The following is a 20003-nucleotide window of genomic DNA, read 5'->3' on the forward strand; positions in this document are numbered from 1 at the left end:
TCTCACTCATAAGTGGAAGCTGAACAATAAGAACACATGGACACAGGGAGGAGAACACCACACACTGGAGCCTGTCTGGGGGTGGGGGTATAGGGGAGGAACAGCACTAGGAGAAATACCTAGACGATGGGTTGATGGGTGCCACAAACCACCATGGCACGTGTATACCTATGTGACAAACCTTCACGTTCTGCACATGTATCCCAGAACTTCAAGTATAATTTAAAAAATGAAAAAATTAAAAAAAAAGAATCACCATAGGATCATTTAAAAATGCTGATGTCTCTACCCCTTTCCCAGGTTTCCGATTTAATTGATCTGGAAAAAAAAAAAAAGAGAAAGAAATAGAAACAAATACAAACACACTTCTTCAACCCTAGGTCGTCCTCCAAGTTGCTTCTTCTAATAATGTAACTGTAAAAGCAAAGACCTTGCTTTGGAGTTGAGAGGTCTAAAATGCTGTGTATTGGTGCCAAGCTGCTACAAATCTGCCTTGAAGGGAAGAAAAAAAATATTACTTGCTTTAGGGGAGACAGTGCTGCTTTTGCGGGAAACAGACTTTTCGCTGAGAAGAAAGGAAAGTGACTTGGAAGACTGGCCTGGCTCCTGTTCCCCCTCTGGCCTACTGGGCTGGGTTTAAGTCCCTCTTGAAACCCATAGAGACTTAGTAAGCTTCTCAGTGAGAGCTGAGGCTCAGAGGCTGATAAGACAATTCACTTGCAACTTGACGAGGCTTCAGGCATAAATAAGCCTGGCTTTGGGCTCCACTAACCCAGTATAGAAAGAATTACAAGAAGGATGGTTTGTCCTGCCTCTGTCCATAACTCTGATCTTCAGTGACTCCCAGAGGAGCATGTGGTGCCAGACAGATCCCTAGGCATGGATACCAGTATGTTCATTATGACATCTCCTAGCCACAATAGCTGGTGTGGACAATGGTTTCTGGAGTAAAAGAAGAAAAGCAGGATAGTGAGTACAACTGACGGATCAGTACATAAGCACATGGGAGGCATCATTTTTAGGGATTCTCAGATACAAGCAGAGAACTCTCTGAGGGAACCAGCTCCCTACCTAGAGCACTTGAGGGATGAGGAAGTATGGAAACTTGAGTATAGCTATAAATGTGACTCCGAGTCACAAGCTAAAAGGGCCACAAGGCATCTGAATCTTACAGGACCATGTACATCACTCAGAGTATCTGAAGGCAGAACTAACTCTTCTTTCCCAAAGGGTGGGCAATGCATATTGGAGAAGGTCCGAGCAGCCTTTGGATTGGCCTTTGTGCTCCACGTATGAGTAAATAAGATGAAAAGTAGGCTCTGTCACATTGTATTTGGACTGGGGCCTGGGCTTGGCAGAGAAATGTTGCTTTTCTGTAGATAGATGAGAGCAGGCTTTTTGCCCTGAAGCCTGGGCCTCCATCAGTTGACAGGGCTCAGTGGCAGGCTCCTGCTGCAGAAAATGCTTGCTTCCACGTTTCCCCTTCCAGACATTTTGCTTGAATTTCAGTTCTCTGCTGAAACAGACTTCCACTTAGGAAAACTCTGGTGAGTGTCACCAGACTACACAGGCAACTTCAGCCATGGAAGAAAGGTCTTTCCAATTGGCAAACAGCTCTGAGGCTGACCTAGCTGAGGGAGCAATGAAGATTTTAATTGTGGGTTATTACTTCAAAGACTCAAGGGGAATGAATAGAAGAACAAAGAGGGAGATAAAGAAGTGGGGTGAGGTAAAGAGGAAAAGTCTTTACAAAAAAAAAGATTTTCAAAAAGTCTTTAAAAAAAGAGGAGAAGCAAAAACATGCCTTTCCATGTAAGTTGCTTTTGGACAGAAACTTCTAGGAGACAGGGCCTACATATTGCCCAGAGAGTATTCAGTCAGTACTTGTTCTCTGTAGCTCTATAAAGCGAGCACTGAAGTTAGTTGCCAGACCCAGCAAATTGGCTTCATGACAGCTGCTGTGTGTCTTGAGCACTGATGGAAATCCTCCCCGCCACCACCTGGAAACACNCTTGATCTCAAACTCAAAAATCTCAAATAACCAAGAATCTGACTTTGGGTCATCATGCCCTAACATTTGTGGAGAAGCAGATGGCAGGAGAGATACTTTTTTAAAAATAAAATCAACTTTCAAGGAATGATGTGGGATCAATACAGATTCTGGAAAATTTTTCACAGCTCATAGAGATACCCACCTGAACAAATAGATGATTCTGGATCTCTGGGGTTTTGCAAGATCCTTAAATGTATTCCCAATCCTGAAAGAAAAACTCAATAATGTTTAGGAGAGTAGAGGAGGAGGGAAGAAGGGAGGGAATTTCCCATCTTACAAGTGGACAATCTTCTTAAACATCTAATGCCAAGAAGATTTAGGCATTTATTTGCTTCCTTAGGTGCTTAGAGAAACCAGGTCGAGGAGTGTATGTGATTATTCATTTCTCCTTTAAAGGGACACTCTGCTTCTATGGCCAGTCACTACATATGGAATTTACACAAGCTTTACCCAGTTCACTGTACAGAGAGGCAATACGAAGGGCCATCTATCTTAATTAAGTCACTGTGATTTGAGTTTAACCCTACAACTTGGCTCCAGCCTGAGGTGACCTCAGGAGGACTTCTCCTATTGACAACAGTTGGAGACCTACCAGTCCAGTCATTACTGATCTCAAAGACTCTGAGGAGGCAGGATTTGGGAGTTTCCTGGACAATCAAAATTACTGAACTATATTCATTGGCATTATTGAGTGACTAATAACAATAACTAATTATGTATATTTTACATGCATTATCGCACTTCCCAACCCTCTGAGATAGGTAGGCCCTGATATTATCATGGGGAAACTGAGCTTCCAAGAAATTAAGTCACTTACCCAAGGTCACTGAGCAAATAAGTGACAGAACAGGAAGTCTGATCTGTCTGCATGATCCAAGATGCCATGCTGATTCCTTCCAGAGATTTATCAATTAATAATATTTTCCTTTTATTTCATGCCCACCATTCTTGGAAGAATAGTCCATACTAGCTATTTTCTTTTCCTGCCACCAACTCTCTCCTTAACCCTTTCCCTCAGGGTTTCCCTGTTCCCCACTAACCAGCCATCTGGAAAGTGACCAGTGACAGTCATCAGCAAATCAAATGTCTCCTTCTCAGACTTCAGTTGCAACAAATCTTCAGAGTCAGATACTCCCTCCTTGAAATTCTCCTCTCATTTGTCCTCTGCAATTTTTCCTCTTTCCTGTTACCTTTCTTATCTGTCCTCCTCTGTCTTCTTCAATAAATTTCTCTAACGTCTTTCTCCATAAATGTCGATTTTCCTCAAGGCTCTGCCCTCCACCTTGCCTCCACTCTCCTAGATTCAAGATGCAATGCCTCAGTGAGAGGCAGCATAACATAATGGCTATGAGCACTGACTTGAAAGTCAGGCTGCCTGAATTTCAATACCCCTCTGTCATGTGCTAGTAACTTTGGCAAGTTTCTCTATGCCTCTGTTTGCTCATCTGTAACATGAGGATTCATTGAGATCATGTATATACAGCACTTGAACCAATGTCTGACAGATAGTAAGCCTGATGCAAGTGTTTGCTTTTATGTAGTCTGGGACCCCAGGCCCTAGGTTTCACCTATGCTACAGGCCCACTTCAACTGGTTTCTTCATATCTTTCCCCAAAGATCTCTAAGAAACTCACCATGTCCATAACTGCTTTTATGTCTCCTTTCTATCCCACCTCTTATTACTCATCTCTGTCAAATATCACTATCCACATCAGCATGCTGTCAAAACCTAATGATAACAGGCATACAGGCACATGCCTATAAACCCATCTTCTTGGGATGCTGAGGCAGGAGGATCACTTGAACTCAGGAGTTCAAGACCAGCCTGGGCAACGTAGTAGGAACCCATCTCAAAAAACAAAACAAAACAAAAAACAAACGTAAGACTTTTCCGCTCTTTGTGGGATGAAAGAAAAAGAAAACCCTCATGGGCTTGACTCTTCCCTCTAACTCACCATCTTATTGGTTGCATCACTCTGTAAATTCTACCTTTAAAAATTCTCCAATCTGTATGATGAAAATGTTTTGGAATTGATAGTGGTGATGGTTGCATACCATGTGAATACAGTAAATGCCACTTAATTGTATACTTTAAAATGTTTCTAATGGTATCTTTTGCGTTATATGTATTTTACTACAATAAAAAAAATTGAGGAGTTCGAGGCTGCAGTGAGCCATGATTGTGCCACTCCAAAGGCACTCCAGCCTGGGTAACATAGTGAGACCCTGTCTCAATAAAAACCAATAACAACCAAAAACTGACTGTATCTCTCTACCTCCATTTCCACTATCATAGTCCAGGCAACTGTAATCTCTCCTCTGGAATACTGTCACAGCCTCTAAACTGGTCTTTTATATTTCTGCATTTGTCTATCCCCAAAGGGACTGATCCAGGAGGTCTGAGTTGGGAGCCTGGGAATCTGCCCTATTAACAAATGCCCCGGAGAATGTTTATTAACATTTGGGATTCACTGGCTATAGGATGAAGTCCAAACTCCTTAGTCTGGCAAGATCTTTCATATCTTCTCCTTAGTGTGACTCTCTTCCCCTTTATTTGACTTGTTCTTTGTAATTGCTTTATATTTTGACTAAGGATGATCATTTGCCGTGAACTGAGAAGTAGGATTAAGATAATTTTCTCTGAAATTCAAGGAGGGGGGGAGAGAGAGAAGTGAGAGAGAGAGGGGAGAGAGAGAGAAAGAAAGAGAGAGAGAGAGAGACAGAGGAAAAGAGAGCTCTGGATTTAAACCTTAGCTCAAATTCTAGCTCTACCACTTACTAGCTATATCACCCAAAGTAAGTTACTTTACCTGTCTTCATCCTCTCTCTCCTTATCTTAAAATAATAGTACTACCCTACAATTAAATTAAATAACACACACAAAGTGCTTAGTATTTATGTATTCACAGTACTTTTACAAAAAAGTTAATGAGTTTTTAAGCTTAGAAAAAGTAGAAATGATACATGTTAATGACATAGTTTTTTAACAAATGTGAGAGTTGTTTCCTCAGTGCTTAGCCAAGTGCGTGGCACATATCGAAAGCTAAATACTTTTATTTTGCTGCTGTTGTTATTAACATCATAAAGTTGGGGCTAGGATCAAGCACACTGGCAGAGAGCTTAACCTTAGCAAGGTGAAGGAGCACATCTTTCTGAGAGCCGGAAGCATTTGAGATGGCTGTGTGGAGATGGCTCAGATGGAAGCCTTAGAAGCTCCTGTCAGTTGGCCTCAGTCTTCTCAGAAATGAAGGAGGTGAAGTCATCTCCTGAGAATGAAGGGGAGGGATGTGGCTGGGGGCTTGAGGAGAGGGCAGGAAGTTTGGAGCAGCTGCTGTAGGGAATGTGATAGGGAGTCAGCAAGCGAGGAATGAACGGATTGCTGAACAGCCAAAGAAGCCAGCTTAGAGAGCACACATTGGCAGAGAATCCAATGCAGGGTTTTTCCAACAAGCCAAGAGTGGAAACAGCCACCTTCAAGGGGTCACTCAGGGCCACATGTTGGAAAGACAAGAATGAGACAAAAGGTAGGATAGTGAAGGATTCTAAGATGGGCACAGGAGCCATGGAACTGTCCATGGATTTGGGGGGCAAAGAAGGTTCATCTATATTCCTTCAACACATATTTAACCACCATATATTTTATACATATTACACAAGTGCCTGGGCATAACGGATGCTGAAAAGAACCATAGACACAAAAACCCTGTGTTTAATATATGTCCACACAAAGACTTGCACACAAATGTTTATAGAAGCTTTATGTATTATTGTAAAAAAAAAACTAGAAAAAAAACCCAGATATTCTTCAACAGGTGAATAGATAAGCAAATGGTGATACCTACCTGCAAATAGGAATAAGAAGAAATGAACTATTGATACATACGACAATATAGATGAATCTCAAAAATCAGTATGCTGAATGAAAGAAGTTCATACTTCATTATACATTTGTGTAAAAATGTAGAAAATGCAAATTAATCTACAGAAACAAAAACCCGTTCATTGATTGTCTGGGCCAGCAGGAGGGAGACACAAAGGTAATTTTGGGGGATGATAGGTAGGTTCACTATCTTGATTTTGGTGAGGTTTCACAGATATATTCATATGTCAAAACCCATCTGATCATCCACTTTAAATGTATGCACTGTTTGTACAGCAATTATACCTCAAAAAAGTTATAAAAATAAATGTTAAAAATTGGCCATAGAAAAATAAAAAATTGACCACAAAATCTCTCCCTTCATGGAACTTATAGCCTACATGGGAAAGACAGACAATAAACTAGTAAGTAAACAAAAATAATTATTTTAGACATTGTCTCCTGCTATGAAGTAAATATACAGGACAACGGGATAGACAATAGCGTGGGAGCGGGAAAAAGGAGCAGCTATAGATGGGATGGTGAAGGAAGGCCTCTGAGAAATTGCATTGAGCTGAGTCCTTAATGATGAGAAGGAAACAGCCATAAGATGATGTAAGGAAAGAACATTCCAAGAAGAGTAAACAGAACATGCAAAGGCTTTGAGGCAGAAAAAAACTTGAAGAGTTCAGGGAACAAACAGCAAGAAGACCAGTGTCAGCTGAGTTTAGTAAGCAAGGAGAAAAGAATATCAGGAGGTGATGTTTAGAGAAGTTAGCAAGGGTCAGATCATGAGGGGCCTTATAGATCATGGTGAGGAGTTGAAATTATGTTCTAATCATATGGTTAATCCAATGGAGGGCGTTGGATTATGCATACAATTAGAGCATAAATAAAGAAGAGACATGTTTTACTTTATGCTTCAGTATTGCTCTGACTGTTGTGGGTGGCCGCAGTACAGGCAGGAAGACCAATTAGGAAGTGTTAGGATAGTTCAGGTAAGAAATGGTGGAGATATAGACAAGGGTGGCAGAAGTGGAGATCATGAGAAGTGAGCATATGTAGAATTTCTTTTGGAGGTACAATGGAAAGAATTTGGCTCCTAGATTGGGTGTGGGAGGATGAGGGAAAGATCAGAATCAATCTGACTCCTGTTTTGGCATAAGCAAATGGGTGGTTGGTAGTAGTATCATTTACAAAAATGAATGCTATCAATAAGGATAATCCTATAATTTTCTTAATAAATCTAATTTAGAGGAGGAAAGGCTACACAAAAAGACTAAAGGTATAATTTGTAGAGCAATAGCAGTCACTCAAATTAGCTAGGAAAGGAGGATGTTTGGTATTTTGTGTTTCACACTAAACTTATGTTTGTCTGTGCTTATATAACATGATGAAATGTTCTTGTTTTGTCTTACTTCATGTGAGGTCACAAAGACATGTCTTGCCATTAGAATTCTCTGGTATTGGTGTTCTGTGAGATTGCTTATGCCCAATAGGAGAATAACATGGTCTACCTGTGAACACCAGGCCAGCTTCTAAGAAGAGTGAAGAGTAGGGGTTTTGATGGATAAAAATATATAAATTTGGGAGTCATCATTTTAAAGATGGCATTTATATGTGAGGATATTTTTCATGTTGAGATTGGTTGACATCATCAAAGGAGAAAGAATAAGATGGAGAAGAGAGAAGGTCCCAGGATGGAGCCATGGGCAGTTCAACATTGAGAGGTTGAGGAGATGAGAAGGAACCAGTAAAAGAGACTGAGAAGAAAAAGGACTAGTGAAGAAAGAGACAATCCAGAAGACTAAAGTGTTATGGAAGTCAAAAGATGAATTTCAAGGAGAGTCATCAACTCCATTAAATGCTGCTAAATAGTCACAAAGAATGAAGGCTGAAAATTGAGCTTTAGATTTGACAACATATAGGTCAATGATGACCAGGAAAAAGCAGTTTCATTGGTGGGTGGAGCTGAAAACTGTATTGCAATGGATTGAGACAAGATTGGAAGGTAAGAAACAGAGCCATTCATTTGAGGAGTTTTACTCAAAAAGGGAAAAGAGGAATAGGGCAATAGCTGTGGGGGAAGAAGGACAAGAGAGTTGTTTTTCAGGTGAGCAAGACTGACATATTTTGTATGCTAACAAGGAATGAGGCAAATGGAGCCAAAATAAGAACAACGTCCTAAAAAACAATAGTAGTGGAGGGATTGAAAGTCAAGATGAGAGGGAAGTACGGAATGGTAGCTACCATTACTGAACATTTCCCCTAGGCCAGGCACTATGTTAACTTCTCAATCTTCACAACAACCCTGGGGATGTAGGTAGTACTTATTACCTCTACTTTACAGAGGAATAAAGGAGGCTTGGAGGTTAAGTAACTCTCTTGACATCACTCAGTTAGTGAAAGACCATAGATTTGGACCCATGCACTCTGGCACTAGCACCTGTATCCTATGCACTACAGTAGTCTGCCTTATTGGAAGATGGAGAAAATCAAAAGTTGGGGTATCTTGAACGTACCAGCCAACTGGACTTGCTAGAGGAAAGGCTTAAACTTCTATGGGGTAGTACCAGATAGTTGGGACACAGGATGGAGACTAACCCATCTGGCTGATTTCAGAGCAGCTACCTCCAAGCAAGGCTTGTCATTTCTCTGTGGCCTTGATTTAGTATAGGCTTATAAGTAGATTGCAGAAAAATGATGGCAACTCCATTCTTACAGTCCTCAGGGGACCCATCCTAGTATTTCTCCCCTCACTCCCCTCAGCCATTCCCCTTGGTGTCATGTTTGCTAAGGTGGCCTTCCAGTGGACAGAGGGATTCCTGGGAAGCAGGCAAAGGACTTCTTTCCCCTTCCACCTGTCCTGATTATTCCCATCTTCACCCCTATCTTATCCCCCACAGTAGGAGGTTGGCATGGAAATGAAGATGCCCTCCTAGGCTGAATGTTGCAGTCTTCCAAAATCCCTAGAAGCAGTGGTGATAAAAAATAAAAAATAAAGTCCTGTCCTTGAGAAGCTAATCACAGTGTTGTGACTGCCAGGGTTAGCCTTACCCATATCATACTTGAGTGTCCTAGGACAAGCACTTTTTCATGCCCCTCTCTCTCACCCCAGTGTCTGAGAGCCACCATTAAAAACATCCTAGCATCATTGCTGAGATGAACAGCAGATTAGATGTAAATGAATAAGATCGTTAGATTCTAGCAGTAGGAAAGAGAGAGTTTTGGAATACTGGGACTAGGGAGGAGAGCAGGGGTGAGCTCAGAATAACAAGGGGAAAATGAGATAAATACCAATCCCGTAGTTTTTCCAGAAGCTGATTCTGATCACAGTGCCCCTAAAGAAGTGATCCTAAAAGAGGAAGATTGAAGTTAACAAGTTCTTTAACTCCATTCTTTCTTGTGCTGGGCCTGCTGGAGCTGTACCCCCTACTGGATCACGCCTAGATACTAAAAAGGGCCAAGGAGAGACCCCCTGTCTTACTAAGGACCTGAAGTGTTTTCTTGAATAGACATCTTATGAGTCAGGCATGTGGAAATCCAGTGGTCATTCATGGCCACCTCCATCCTCCCCAGGGTTCTAAGAACATCTGACAATGAGAGTAGAATGTGACTTGAAAAGTTGTGGGAAGTCCAGCACACCAACCTCTGTACTCTGCCTGACATCTGTGAACATTTCAAAGTATATCTCCTTCCAGATTCCGCTGAACCCCACAACTGGAGTTTCTTGGGGTTCTACCTTTACACTGTCCTAAGTGATCTGTTATGAAATGTGAATATCCATGGAAGGGGTGCCATCTGAAGCAATGATTTAAGTATACCTCTTCTATTTAAGGGAATTTAGCTGCTCTCCTTTTTCTCTGACTGAAAATGGTGTTGTGGCAAAAGAAAGTCAATGTAGTTCTACTGAGCTGTACACTTTTTAAAATGGCTATGTGGATAAATATTACATAATGTGTATTTTACTACAATTTTTAAAATGTATCTGAGGTATCTCCCTGTCTGCTCTGGCTGCACCCTCTCCAGAGGAAGAGGCACAGGCCACAGCTTTGACCATGACTCTGTCCTCTTTCAAAACATAGCAGATGGGGGACTGGTTGGGGCCACCTGGTCCCATGCTGTGAGGCCTAGCACTGAAAGAGGAGTTGGCTTAATCATATTATTTGTCTTCCTGGACAACCTATAGGTTATGTTAAGTAGGAACCAAAGGACTGAAAAGTGACTTCTCATCCAACATCTTCTCCCAATGCCATTTTTGATGGAAAGGTCAAGTTGATCTAGGCAGGCTATTGACCAATCTAATCTATTCATCTTTGGTGATCCCCAATCATACTCTCTTACCTTCACGGAACATTCTAGTTCACTCTTCTTCCTACCTCCTTTATGAAGCCCAATGCCTCTGATTCTTACCCTTCATTTTTTTCTCTCATGCTCACTGCCAATCCCTGTGGACTCTTGACTTCAAAAGTCTAGACCCCAGTCCTGGCAGACCATTGTAAATAAAGTGTTACTGTTCATACTTTTTTTTAAAAAGAGCATGATGTGCCTGCAGGTAAAAGGAAGTAGAGTAGGTTGGTGAGACAGTTATGTAGTGTCCTAGTCAGCCAAGAATCTGAGAATGGGGGAGATAAGCTCGAAAATCTAGGAACCAGTGGCTATTAGCAATCCTCTTCTTGAGCATTAACTGTAGAAACTACATAGTGGAAAATTTTCTCTTCCTCCCACTACCCCCACCCAAATGCCAAGGGCACTCCTCCAAAAAGGGAAAGGAAAGCATAGATCTCGCACCTTCTATACCTGCTATACCTCTACTAGCCTTTTCCCATATATTATCTCACTTGATCCTCAAATCCCCACAGCTGCAGAGACTGGGGCCCCGAGAGGTTAAGCAGCTCACTCTGAGAAACAAAGCTTGTTAATTGGCAAAGCCTGAGCTGGACTCCAGTTCTCCTGATTTCTGGTCCTATGCTCGCGCTACATCATGGTGTATTTGTTTCAGCTGGCAGGCAAGATTGTTCGGAACGCAGCTCAGACCTTTTTGTTGTTGTGCAGATCTTGGGTTTATAAAAGCAATGGCAAATCGAAAAGGAGAAGATGGTAACTACAAACAAACAAAAGACCCCATTTGTATCCTTCAAGAAAAGTAAAATAGACAACACAGAATTGTGTCTATAATAGAAGAAAAGCTTTCATTTCTTTTTGCACTGTTGATGAACACTTCCAGACATTGAAACTCAAAACATCCCCTAGTTCATCTTTGTAGAAAGCCTCAAGTTAGCTTCATTATTATTGTGAAGTGAAGATCTGAACCTGAACTGAAACAGGACCTGGTTGTGCAGAGAGGAGAAATAGACTGCTTGGTGGAGTGAAAAAAGAATCATTCTCATTTATTAGAATGTTTAACATCTTTAAAATCACATTAAAGACAAGGATAACATTTCCCCAATTTGGATAGTCAGCTATTGCTATTCAGGGATACATTATCAAAACTGGGGGTTGGCCAAGCACCTAGTTTTTCTTTCTTCTCCCTATCTTTTGCTAACCAAAATATGATCACTTCAATGCTGTTAACACCCCCACTGTCTGGTAGCAAGTTGAGTGTTCAGACTTCTGAAAAACTTCATTATCTGGGACACGGTTGAAAGTCTGAAAGTATTTGAAAAAAGCAACTGGGAAGTAAAGCAAATCATTCTTCCCAGCCCATTTCACTTTTCTCACAAGGAGGCTTCCATAGCTACTCTCGCTACATGTTCTTCCTGGGTAGCCTAAATCATCATAAAAAGGATAAAATGTTTTTAAAAACAGGAACATTTTCCATAGGATTTGTCTTTCACAGCTGGCACATTAATATATATTATGGACACGGTCCCAACTGCTCCCAGCTTCCTTTATTTTGGAAATATATTCTTTTAAATGTCTATGGGGAAATGGTACAAATGTATTTACAAAATTTCAACACCCGAAGCAGTGCTTATGCTTCATTATCAAAATAACTTTGAGACTGGGTGTGGTAGCTCATGCCTGTAATCCCAGCACTTTGGGAGACTGAAATGGGCAGATCACTTGAGGTCAGAAGTTCGAGACCAGCCTGGCCAACATGGTGAAACCCTATCTCTACTAAAAATACAAAAAAAGAGAAAAATTAGCCAGGCATGGTGGCACCGCCCATAGTCCCTGCTACTCAGGAGGCTGGGGCAAGAGGATCACTTGAACCTGAGAGGCAGAGGTTGCAGTGAGCTGAGATGGTGCCACTGCACTTCAGCCAACAGAGCAAGACTCAGTCTCAATTTAAAAAATGAATAATAATAACCTTGAGTCACCATTATGCCAGATAAATGAGTGACATCGTTTGACTTAGAACACAGGACTGAAGACTGCCCCATCACATGTCCTCAGCATTGCTGTATATTGTGCCCTCCCTCCACATCCTCCCCAAGCCTCCCTGCCTGGCTAAAATGGCTCTCACAGCTTCCCCTCTCTTTCTGTCATCGTCTTGGACTGCTGCCCAATTCCTGGCCCCCACTTTCAAGGGTGACCTTATGGCTGGAACGAGGACCGGAGAGGAGCCCATGGGGCAAGGCCAGTATAGCTTCAAGGAGTGAATCCTGGAAATAAAGGTAAGTTCATTTAACCTATTAATAGTTTCAATAAAATGCTAGATGGACTGGAAGGTCAGACCCAATGCCTTGAATGAGGTTTGTGTGTTATCAATACACTTAAGTAACTGGTAATATCTTTATGCTGCTATCATTATCAGAGAACCCAGCTATATTTAAGCAAATTGGCTTACTTTGAGGTGATTTTATGTGTGGTTGATGAAGCCAAAAGAGCCATCATCAGACAAGTATTTCAGCTGTAAGGAGGAAAGTTTCCGACAACCTTCTTGAGACCACGAGAATAAATCAATACAACACACACCTCTAACTTTACCCATCATTGGTTAAGATGGCTCAGTTCAAGCATTTTCTCTTTGACTTAAGATTTGCACTGTTTGGTGGCTTCCTTGTCTTTTAATAAGCCACTTTAAAAAAGTTATAGGCTGGGCGCAGTGGCTCACGCCTGTAATCCCAGCACTATGGGAGGCCAAAGCAGGCAGGTCACTTGAGATCAGGAGTTTGAGACCCTCCTGGCCAACATGGTGAAACCCCATCTCTACTAAAAATACAAAAATTAGTTGGGCATGGTGGTGCACATCTGTAATCCCAGCTACTCAGGAGGCTACTTGGCACAAGAATCGCTTGAACCCAGGAGGCAGAGCCATCAGTGAGCCTTAACTGTGCCACTGTACTCCAGTCTGGGTGACAGAGCGAGACTCTGTCTCAAAAAAAAGTAAAACAAAAACAGTTATTAAGGTGGCTTCTAAAAATTAGATTTTATAATAGCTAAAACTAATTGGCCTGAAAGGTTTTTTTTTTTAAGTGCATGCTGAAAAACCGCATTGTGATATTTGAAAGGGCTTCAGAATTAAGAAAATAGGAACGTTAAGTAATAAAGTAGGTATAACTTTTGAAACACTTGAAAAAACAACCCAGTTAGCCATATAAACATTTTCTTCACCCACAATCACACATATCAAATTGGAAGTGGATATATAGGTATAAATATCACAACCACCCAAGCCCCAAATCCAAACATCATTTCCAAAAGCAAAAGAAAAAGGATTCCTTCTCCATATGGTACTGGGTCTTAAGGCTGGAATCTTTTGAGAGAAGAGTCTTGCGCTGTTGTTTAAACAACGTTTATTACCTGCCTCTGACATTCCCCAGGGTTACAGAGCAGGGCACATCTGAGCATCAAGTTCCATGGATGAAGCAGACACTGCAATAACAACTGAATCAATACAGAGAGGCATTTGAAGTATTGGGGTAATCCACCCAGTAATGATAACCGTCAGCAGAAGATGGCAGAGTTACCAAAAATCAGGCAAGTTACCACTGGGATGAAAACTGGGGAGGCAAGAAAACCATACAGTTGGAGTCAGAGATCTTTTCCCTCACCGTTGAACACTCCTCCCCGACCAGTCCCCCATTAAGTCCATTCTATCCCACAGACTGGTCCTAGTGTCCTGCTAGCTCCCTGCTGAAAGAGAGAGAGAGGGGAAAGATATCTGAGGTCTCTTCTTTTTCTTTGTCTCTGTCCCTAAGGCAACTGGGAGCTGGAGCCGCTGCAGTCGGCCTGGCAAGCCCGTTGGCTCTGCAGTGAGCAGTCCCTGGCAGTCCCTGGAGCAGCTGCCAGTTAGACGGCCCAGAGTTCTGATAGAATGCATTGCTTCAGTTCAATGCCAAGTGTTGGACGTGTTGGATTCAGTTCCCAGAGGGCTGGAGTATGCTGTCAGGGCTGTCTGAAGACAAGAGAGCAGAGGCAGTTTAGTGCACTTGGGAGTGTGGGGTGGGGGTGGAGGCGCGGGGGTGAAGAGGGAGAAACTGGCCAGGAATGGGTAAGGTGGTGCTTCTCCTTCCAGGGCCTTCCAGACAAGGTCTCCTGGCCTCTCACCATTATCTGGGCCTCAGGTGAGGCAAACCCTGGAAAAGAGTGCTGGGTGGAAGGCGGAAGCCGCGCCCAGGGATGAGCGAGTTGAGGAGGGCGCAAACCAGCAACCTGTGGTTGTGGTTCTAGACCCGCTCAGCGCCCTGGGCGAGGGCAGGCAGCCCCCCTGGGGCAAGCTGGTGGCGGCCCTCGGCCAGGGAGCCCGCAGCAGTCTCGGCGTCGGCGGCTGGGGCGCCTCCCGGGGCCCATTCGTGCTCGGCGCAAGCCTGGGACGGCTCGTCCTTGGCCTCGACGAGCTTACGGGAGCGGGTGTAGGCCAGGATGAGGCCTCCGGCCAAGCAGGCGTAGAAGATCATGATGAGCAGGATGTAGAGATAGGCGTCGTCGCTCTTGGCGCTGGTCACCTCGCGGCCCACGAAAGGGTCAGGCACGACCCCCATGCCCATGCTGGGACCAGGGCCAGCGCCCAGGCCGCTGGCGTTACCCCGATGGTGCAGCTCGAGCAACAGGCGGCTCAGAAGGGTTCGCAGCCGCTGGCTCTCGCTGCAGTTCATGGCTTTCGGGGAGTGACACGGAGGCTCCAGGACGCTGCTGACCTTTCCCCCTGGGCGAGGGGAAGCGAGCTAGCGAGCGGGCCGGCCGGCGGGCAGGGCTCAGCGGTGGCGACGGCGGTGGCACCCAGCTCTCCGGCGGGCGCGCAGTGGCTGGGGGCGCCGACCGCGGGGCCTCCTTATTCCCTCACTCCCGCCCCTCCTCCCGTCCCCACCACGCCCCCTCCAGCCCGCGGCCGCCTCTTCCCAGGCTCTGGCTGTCTCGCTGCTCCAGGGAAAGGGGACAGCTGGCGGGGGGTGGGGGGGGAGGAGAAGGGGACAAGAGTGGGGGCGAGACCGGCAGACGGGTGGAGGGGGCGGGGGCTCGGAATGCGCGAGGCCCCAGGCAGCAGAGGCTGGCAGGGCAGCTTGCTGGGGCCAAGCCTGGACCCTGGGCTGCGGAAGAGAATTCCTTCCAAGTTCTGGCCACCTGCCCTGCAGGCCAGGCTTTGGCCCAGATACAGCATTTGGCCCCCTAAGGCAGCTCTGCCTTGGGGTGCTCAAGGGAGACGGCAGATGCCTTTCCGCAGCGGAGACCCCCTTGTCCACATCTTATGGAAGTTACACCCATATACAAGGACCCTGGCCTACCTTTCCAGTCCTCATTCCGTTCCTTTTTCCCCCGCTCCCTTTCCCACACCCCTCCTACCCTGTGGGAGAAGAGCATCTTACTCAGAAGATGCACAGGCTGAATTTGGTGACTGAATGCTCAGGCACTTGCTAGAAGGCCAAGGCAGAAGTAGAACTCCCTGGTTATCCAAAATTGTTTCTGGTGATATAACAGACTTCTTGGATGCACCCCTGCTCTGATGTCCTATGACACTTTTTGAAAGGTCCACACATCTTAGCATATGAATGTACTATTCATAATGGGACCCTGTTTCCCTTGGGTAAGCCATCTTCCCAGAAGCGAAACCAACTTCTTCCAATAAGAGTAGCATGCACATTTAAAAAAAAAAAAAAAAGCCCTCAGGATCTGAAAATTGCCAGTTCTAGAGAATATGCTCACCCTACTCCCAGCTAGGCCAGCACACAGCTATGTGCCTTTCTAAACCTTGATAATAGGTCTAGGCCCGAATGGCTTTTGGGGCAGCCATGTTTTTCTCAAAGGCTATTTTTTTTAGGGGAAAACAAGGTACGAAGACAAAGATCAGGCCAGATATATTAAACTGGTAACAGACTGAGCATTGCAAAGGAAAATGGTTGGTTTGTAGATGGTGGGGTAGAAAAAATGAGGTAGTGCTGGCTAGGTCTGGCTGTCCATAGTTGCCAAATGAGAGCAGAAAGAAAGAAAAGTATGTGACCTTATGCACACCTTGAAAATAATGCTGCCTGTTCAAGACTGTTCAGTCCAGGGACCATTCAATCTGTAGGTGCCATGGGTTTAAAAAGGAAGGTTTTCCATTGTCCCTTCCCCAACCGTTCTTCAGCCCACCATCTACCCAGGGGCTGTAGCCTCCTGTGTGTTCAGGCAAGGTTGGCACCAAACTGTATCCAGGGTCTCAAATAGAGCCTTGCCTCACAGCCTCTAAACAGGCCTTGAAGGCATTCCACATGACCCTGACACTGGCTCCCTTCTAATCACCTTGTCTCAATATTCTCACCTCAGAGGGGCTCAAGAAAGAATTGTTAAAGCAGCTTGGCAGTATGAATGCCAGAGGACACAGCTAGAGAATTTTCAAAGCAGTACTAACCTAGTGATATGACTATTGAGCTAACAGACTCCTCTTATATGTTATAACAGGAGTCCCCAACCTCCCAGGCTGCTGAATCCTGGTCTGTTAGGAACCAGCCACACAGCAGGAGGTCAGCAGAGGGCAAGCAAGCATTATCACCTGAGCTCCACCTGCTGTCAGATCAGTGATGGCATTAGATTCTCAGAGGAGCTAGAACTGTATTGTGAACTGCGCATGCCAGGCATCTACGTTGCATGCTCTTTATGAGAATCTAATGCCTGATGATCTGAAGTAAAACAGTTTCATCCTGAAAATATCCGTCCCTCCCCAATGTCCACGGAAAGATTGTCTTCCACAAAACCAGTCTCTGCCAAAACAGTTAGGGACTGCTGTGTTAAAAAATACCTAGAAATAGCTAGGGATTTTTTTTTTTAGAGGAAAGGAGGAAGAAGCCCCATTACTCTAACATAAAAATAATAATTTAAACTTGTTTTCTAATTTCAGCAACCTTATGAGCTAATAGGATTCTCATTTTCCAGAGAGGAAACTGAGGATCAGACTGGTTAAGTAGAAGGACTGGAATTGTAAAGTTGGACCTTCTTCTTCTTAGTTCTAACACATTACTTGTGTCATGTGGGTGGCACTCATGGGCTACCTCAATTTTCCCACCTCTCCTTCCTCTTGAACCTTCTAGAGTCCAGTGCTTTCTGCCAAAACTGCTTTCTATAAGTCAGTTCACCAGTGACCTCTTGGTCAAATTCAAAGGTCTCTGCTCCCTTTGCATCTTTGACCTTGAGGATGAATTTAATACCATCAACCACCCACTCCTTCCTACCATTGGTTCTCGTGGCATTGCATTCCCACGTCTCTCTTATCTCTCTGACCCATCACTCTCTGTCTCCTTTGCTGGCTCCTCTTCTTTCTTCCTCCCATTAACTGTTGGACTCCCCAAAGATTCAATCCTCAGCATTCTCTCTTAACACCCATTTCTTTGAAGAGTATCTCTTTACATGGTTTCACCTGCCACTTGGCATATATTTAGCCAAATTTGAATCTCTAGCTCTGATTCTTGGTAGCATGTCTCAGATCCTTTGTTCCTTCCTTTCTGGTTTTATTGCCGCAAGCTTAATCCATGTTCTCATTACCTCATGTCAAATATGCAAACAGAGAATCTCCTGGCAAATCTCCCTGCCTATAGCCGAACTTATCATGCTATGGCTAGAATAAATCCGCAACACCACTTCCATCCATTCAGCCCTATGTTCAGAAACCCAAGAGTTGGTCCTCATTGTTTCTTTAATGGAGTTCAGTCTTCTTCGGTGGAACTTAAGTCCTCTCCACCAATAGACACCATGTTCTCCCCTTTGAATTTGAAAAACAGCACCTTCCTGGAGTTCCTCTGATACTCTGTACATTTTGCCTTCCTCAGAATTCACTGATTGAAAGAAGCCTTACTCTATCCCCCTGTTTGTGCTTTCAGATTCTTCATAATGTACGCTTCTGAGCTTTACTTTTGCAGCATTCAGTGGAAAACACAAAAAAAGCAACAAGAAACATTTTGGAAATCTTGGAAAACAAAAAACCGACAAGAAAAAGAACAAAAAATTACCAGTAGTGCATACTCATGACTCTCTCTATCTCTCATTTCATGGCGTTTCTTTTTCACTTAACAATGTATTATAAATTTTTCCACGTCATGTACTATTTCTCCATAGCATTATTTTATTATCTACATAGTACTCTAGAATATGGATCTACCATAATTTATTTAAGTTTACCATTTATTGTTTAAGAGTTCTATTTTCAGGTTTTATTATGAAAAATCATGTTTTAATAAACACATACAATGCTAATTATCGTTTTATTAAAAGAAATCATTACCAGAGAGAAATCATTGAACTAATTTACAGAAGAATGCTATGGGGAGGGATAGATGTGCAGAAGTGGGTGGAAACAGAAATGGAGAAGAGTCATAAATTTTAAAAAGACCCATCACTCTAAGAAAAAAACAACAGGCGTGGGGCGGAGGGGATTCTGGCTTTCTTTTACACTAGGGCCTGCTGGGCATCCCTTTAAATCTCAGTTCCAGACCTGCCCAGGATGGCTGAGATGCCAACCCCTTTCCCTACCACATTTAATGAAACTGCAAATCCACCAGATGGGCACTGGTTCTCATTCCTCACCACCCCTCCACCCCCATTTTCCACCAGCCCCATACCTGTCAAATAATCATCTGTTTATCCATCGCCTAGAACTCATTTCCAAAATGGTAATCAAGTGTGTTGACAAAGGGAAGTAATTCACAATCATGTATTTAGACTTTCAAAAACTCTCAGGGAAGGTTCTCTTTCATGCCAAGGTTGTTTTAAAAGTACAATTGAGGCGCCATGGATAGGAAATGCTTTTGCCATTCCTTAAGACTGTGAGTGCTTCCTGCCAACAGTGCAGTTCTATGGGACTTGGTTGAATTGAACTGAGTTGAGTTTGGCTACTTGCCAAAGGACAGACACAGATGGTAAGCACTGTCGGAGTCCAGGAGGCTGGCAAAGCCACAATGGGCTCTAAAGGAGAGTAGGAAAGAAGGCTTCACGAGGCACCAACTAAAGACTGAGAAAGAATCATTCATTCATTCATTCATTCAACAAATATTTATTGCATGTTACTTTGTGTGAAACACTGTGCTGGGTCCTAGAGATACATCGGTGAGCAAGTCACATCAGTGAACAGTCTGTGCTTTTATAACTCTCACAGACACTTCTTTGTGAACTAGAGACAAATAGGGAGTGCCAGGACGTGGAGCTGGGTAAGTAGTGGGCAGGAAGACCAGCCAGAATTCTAGTTTGGAGAGAATTGAGACTCTGGGCCCAATCTCTAAGCACTAGAGTCCAAAGTCTTGTTTGGAAAAAGGAAGACTCCAGGTGGCCTGAGCTCACTGTCTCTGGCTATGTGGCAACCTGCTCTGCCTCCTCCCAGCAGCACCATCTTGAGAGTATGGTTTGTCATAAGCTACCACAGCAGGTCTGTTCTCAAAAGACTGATGAGAATAAATTAGACAGTTCCTGAATCCAACTGAGGCTTCTCAGTTGTTCCATGGGAATTTACACAGCATGTCAGACTAACTGGGGCTTGATAAAGATCACAATATTTGTAGGTTGGAATGGGCCTCAGGAGCTTCAAATGCCTTACTTAGAGACTTCTTGAAGATCTTCATGGGCTTGTGCTGATATCCTTCTATATTCAGGCCACATACTGGAGCATCAAATTTGGTCCCTGATTTCATTTATCAAGTATCTATCCTGTGCCACATACATTACCTACATTATACTAATTAACAT

The 20003-nt window shown here is 43.6% G+C and overlaps 1 protein-coding gene across 1 annotated transcript; it reads right to left on the reverse strand.

Annotated features, from left to right (window-relative positions):
- Positions 1-13639: 13639 nt before the first annotated feature.
- KCNE5 (potassium voltage-gated channel subfamily E regulatory subunit 5) lies at positions 13640-15122 on the reverse strand. The gene is made up of 2 exons (XM_037744963.1): positions 14409-15122; positions 13640-14256 (listed from the first exon to the last, which is right to left on the reverse strand). The coding sequence occupies exon 1, from the start codon at positions 14954-14956 to the stop codon at positions 14528-14530; it is 429 nt and encodes a 142-aa protein (XP_037600891.1). The 5' UTR covers positions 14957-15122; the 3' UTR covers positions 13640-14256; positions 14409-14527.
- Between the last annotated feature and the right edge of the window lie 4881 nt (positions 15123-20003).

Source organism: Cebus imitator, unplaced genomic scaffold (assembly GCF_001604975.1).
Source record: "Cebus imitator isolate Cc_AM_T3 unplaced genomic scaffold, Cebus_imitator-1.0 Scaffold189, whole genome shotgun sequence".
In the NCBI taxonomy this organism is placed as follows: Eukaryota; Metazoa; Chordata; class Mammalia; order Primates; family Cebidae; genus Cebus; species Cebus imitator.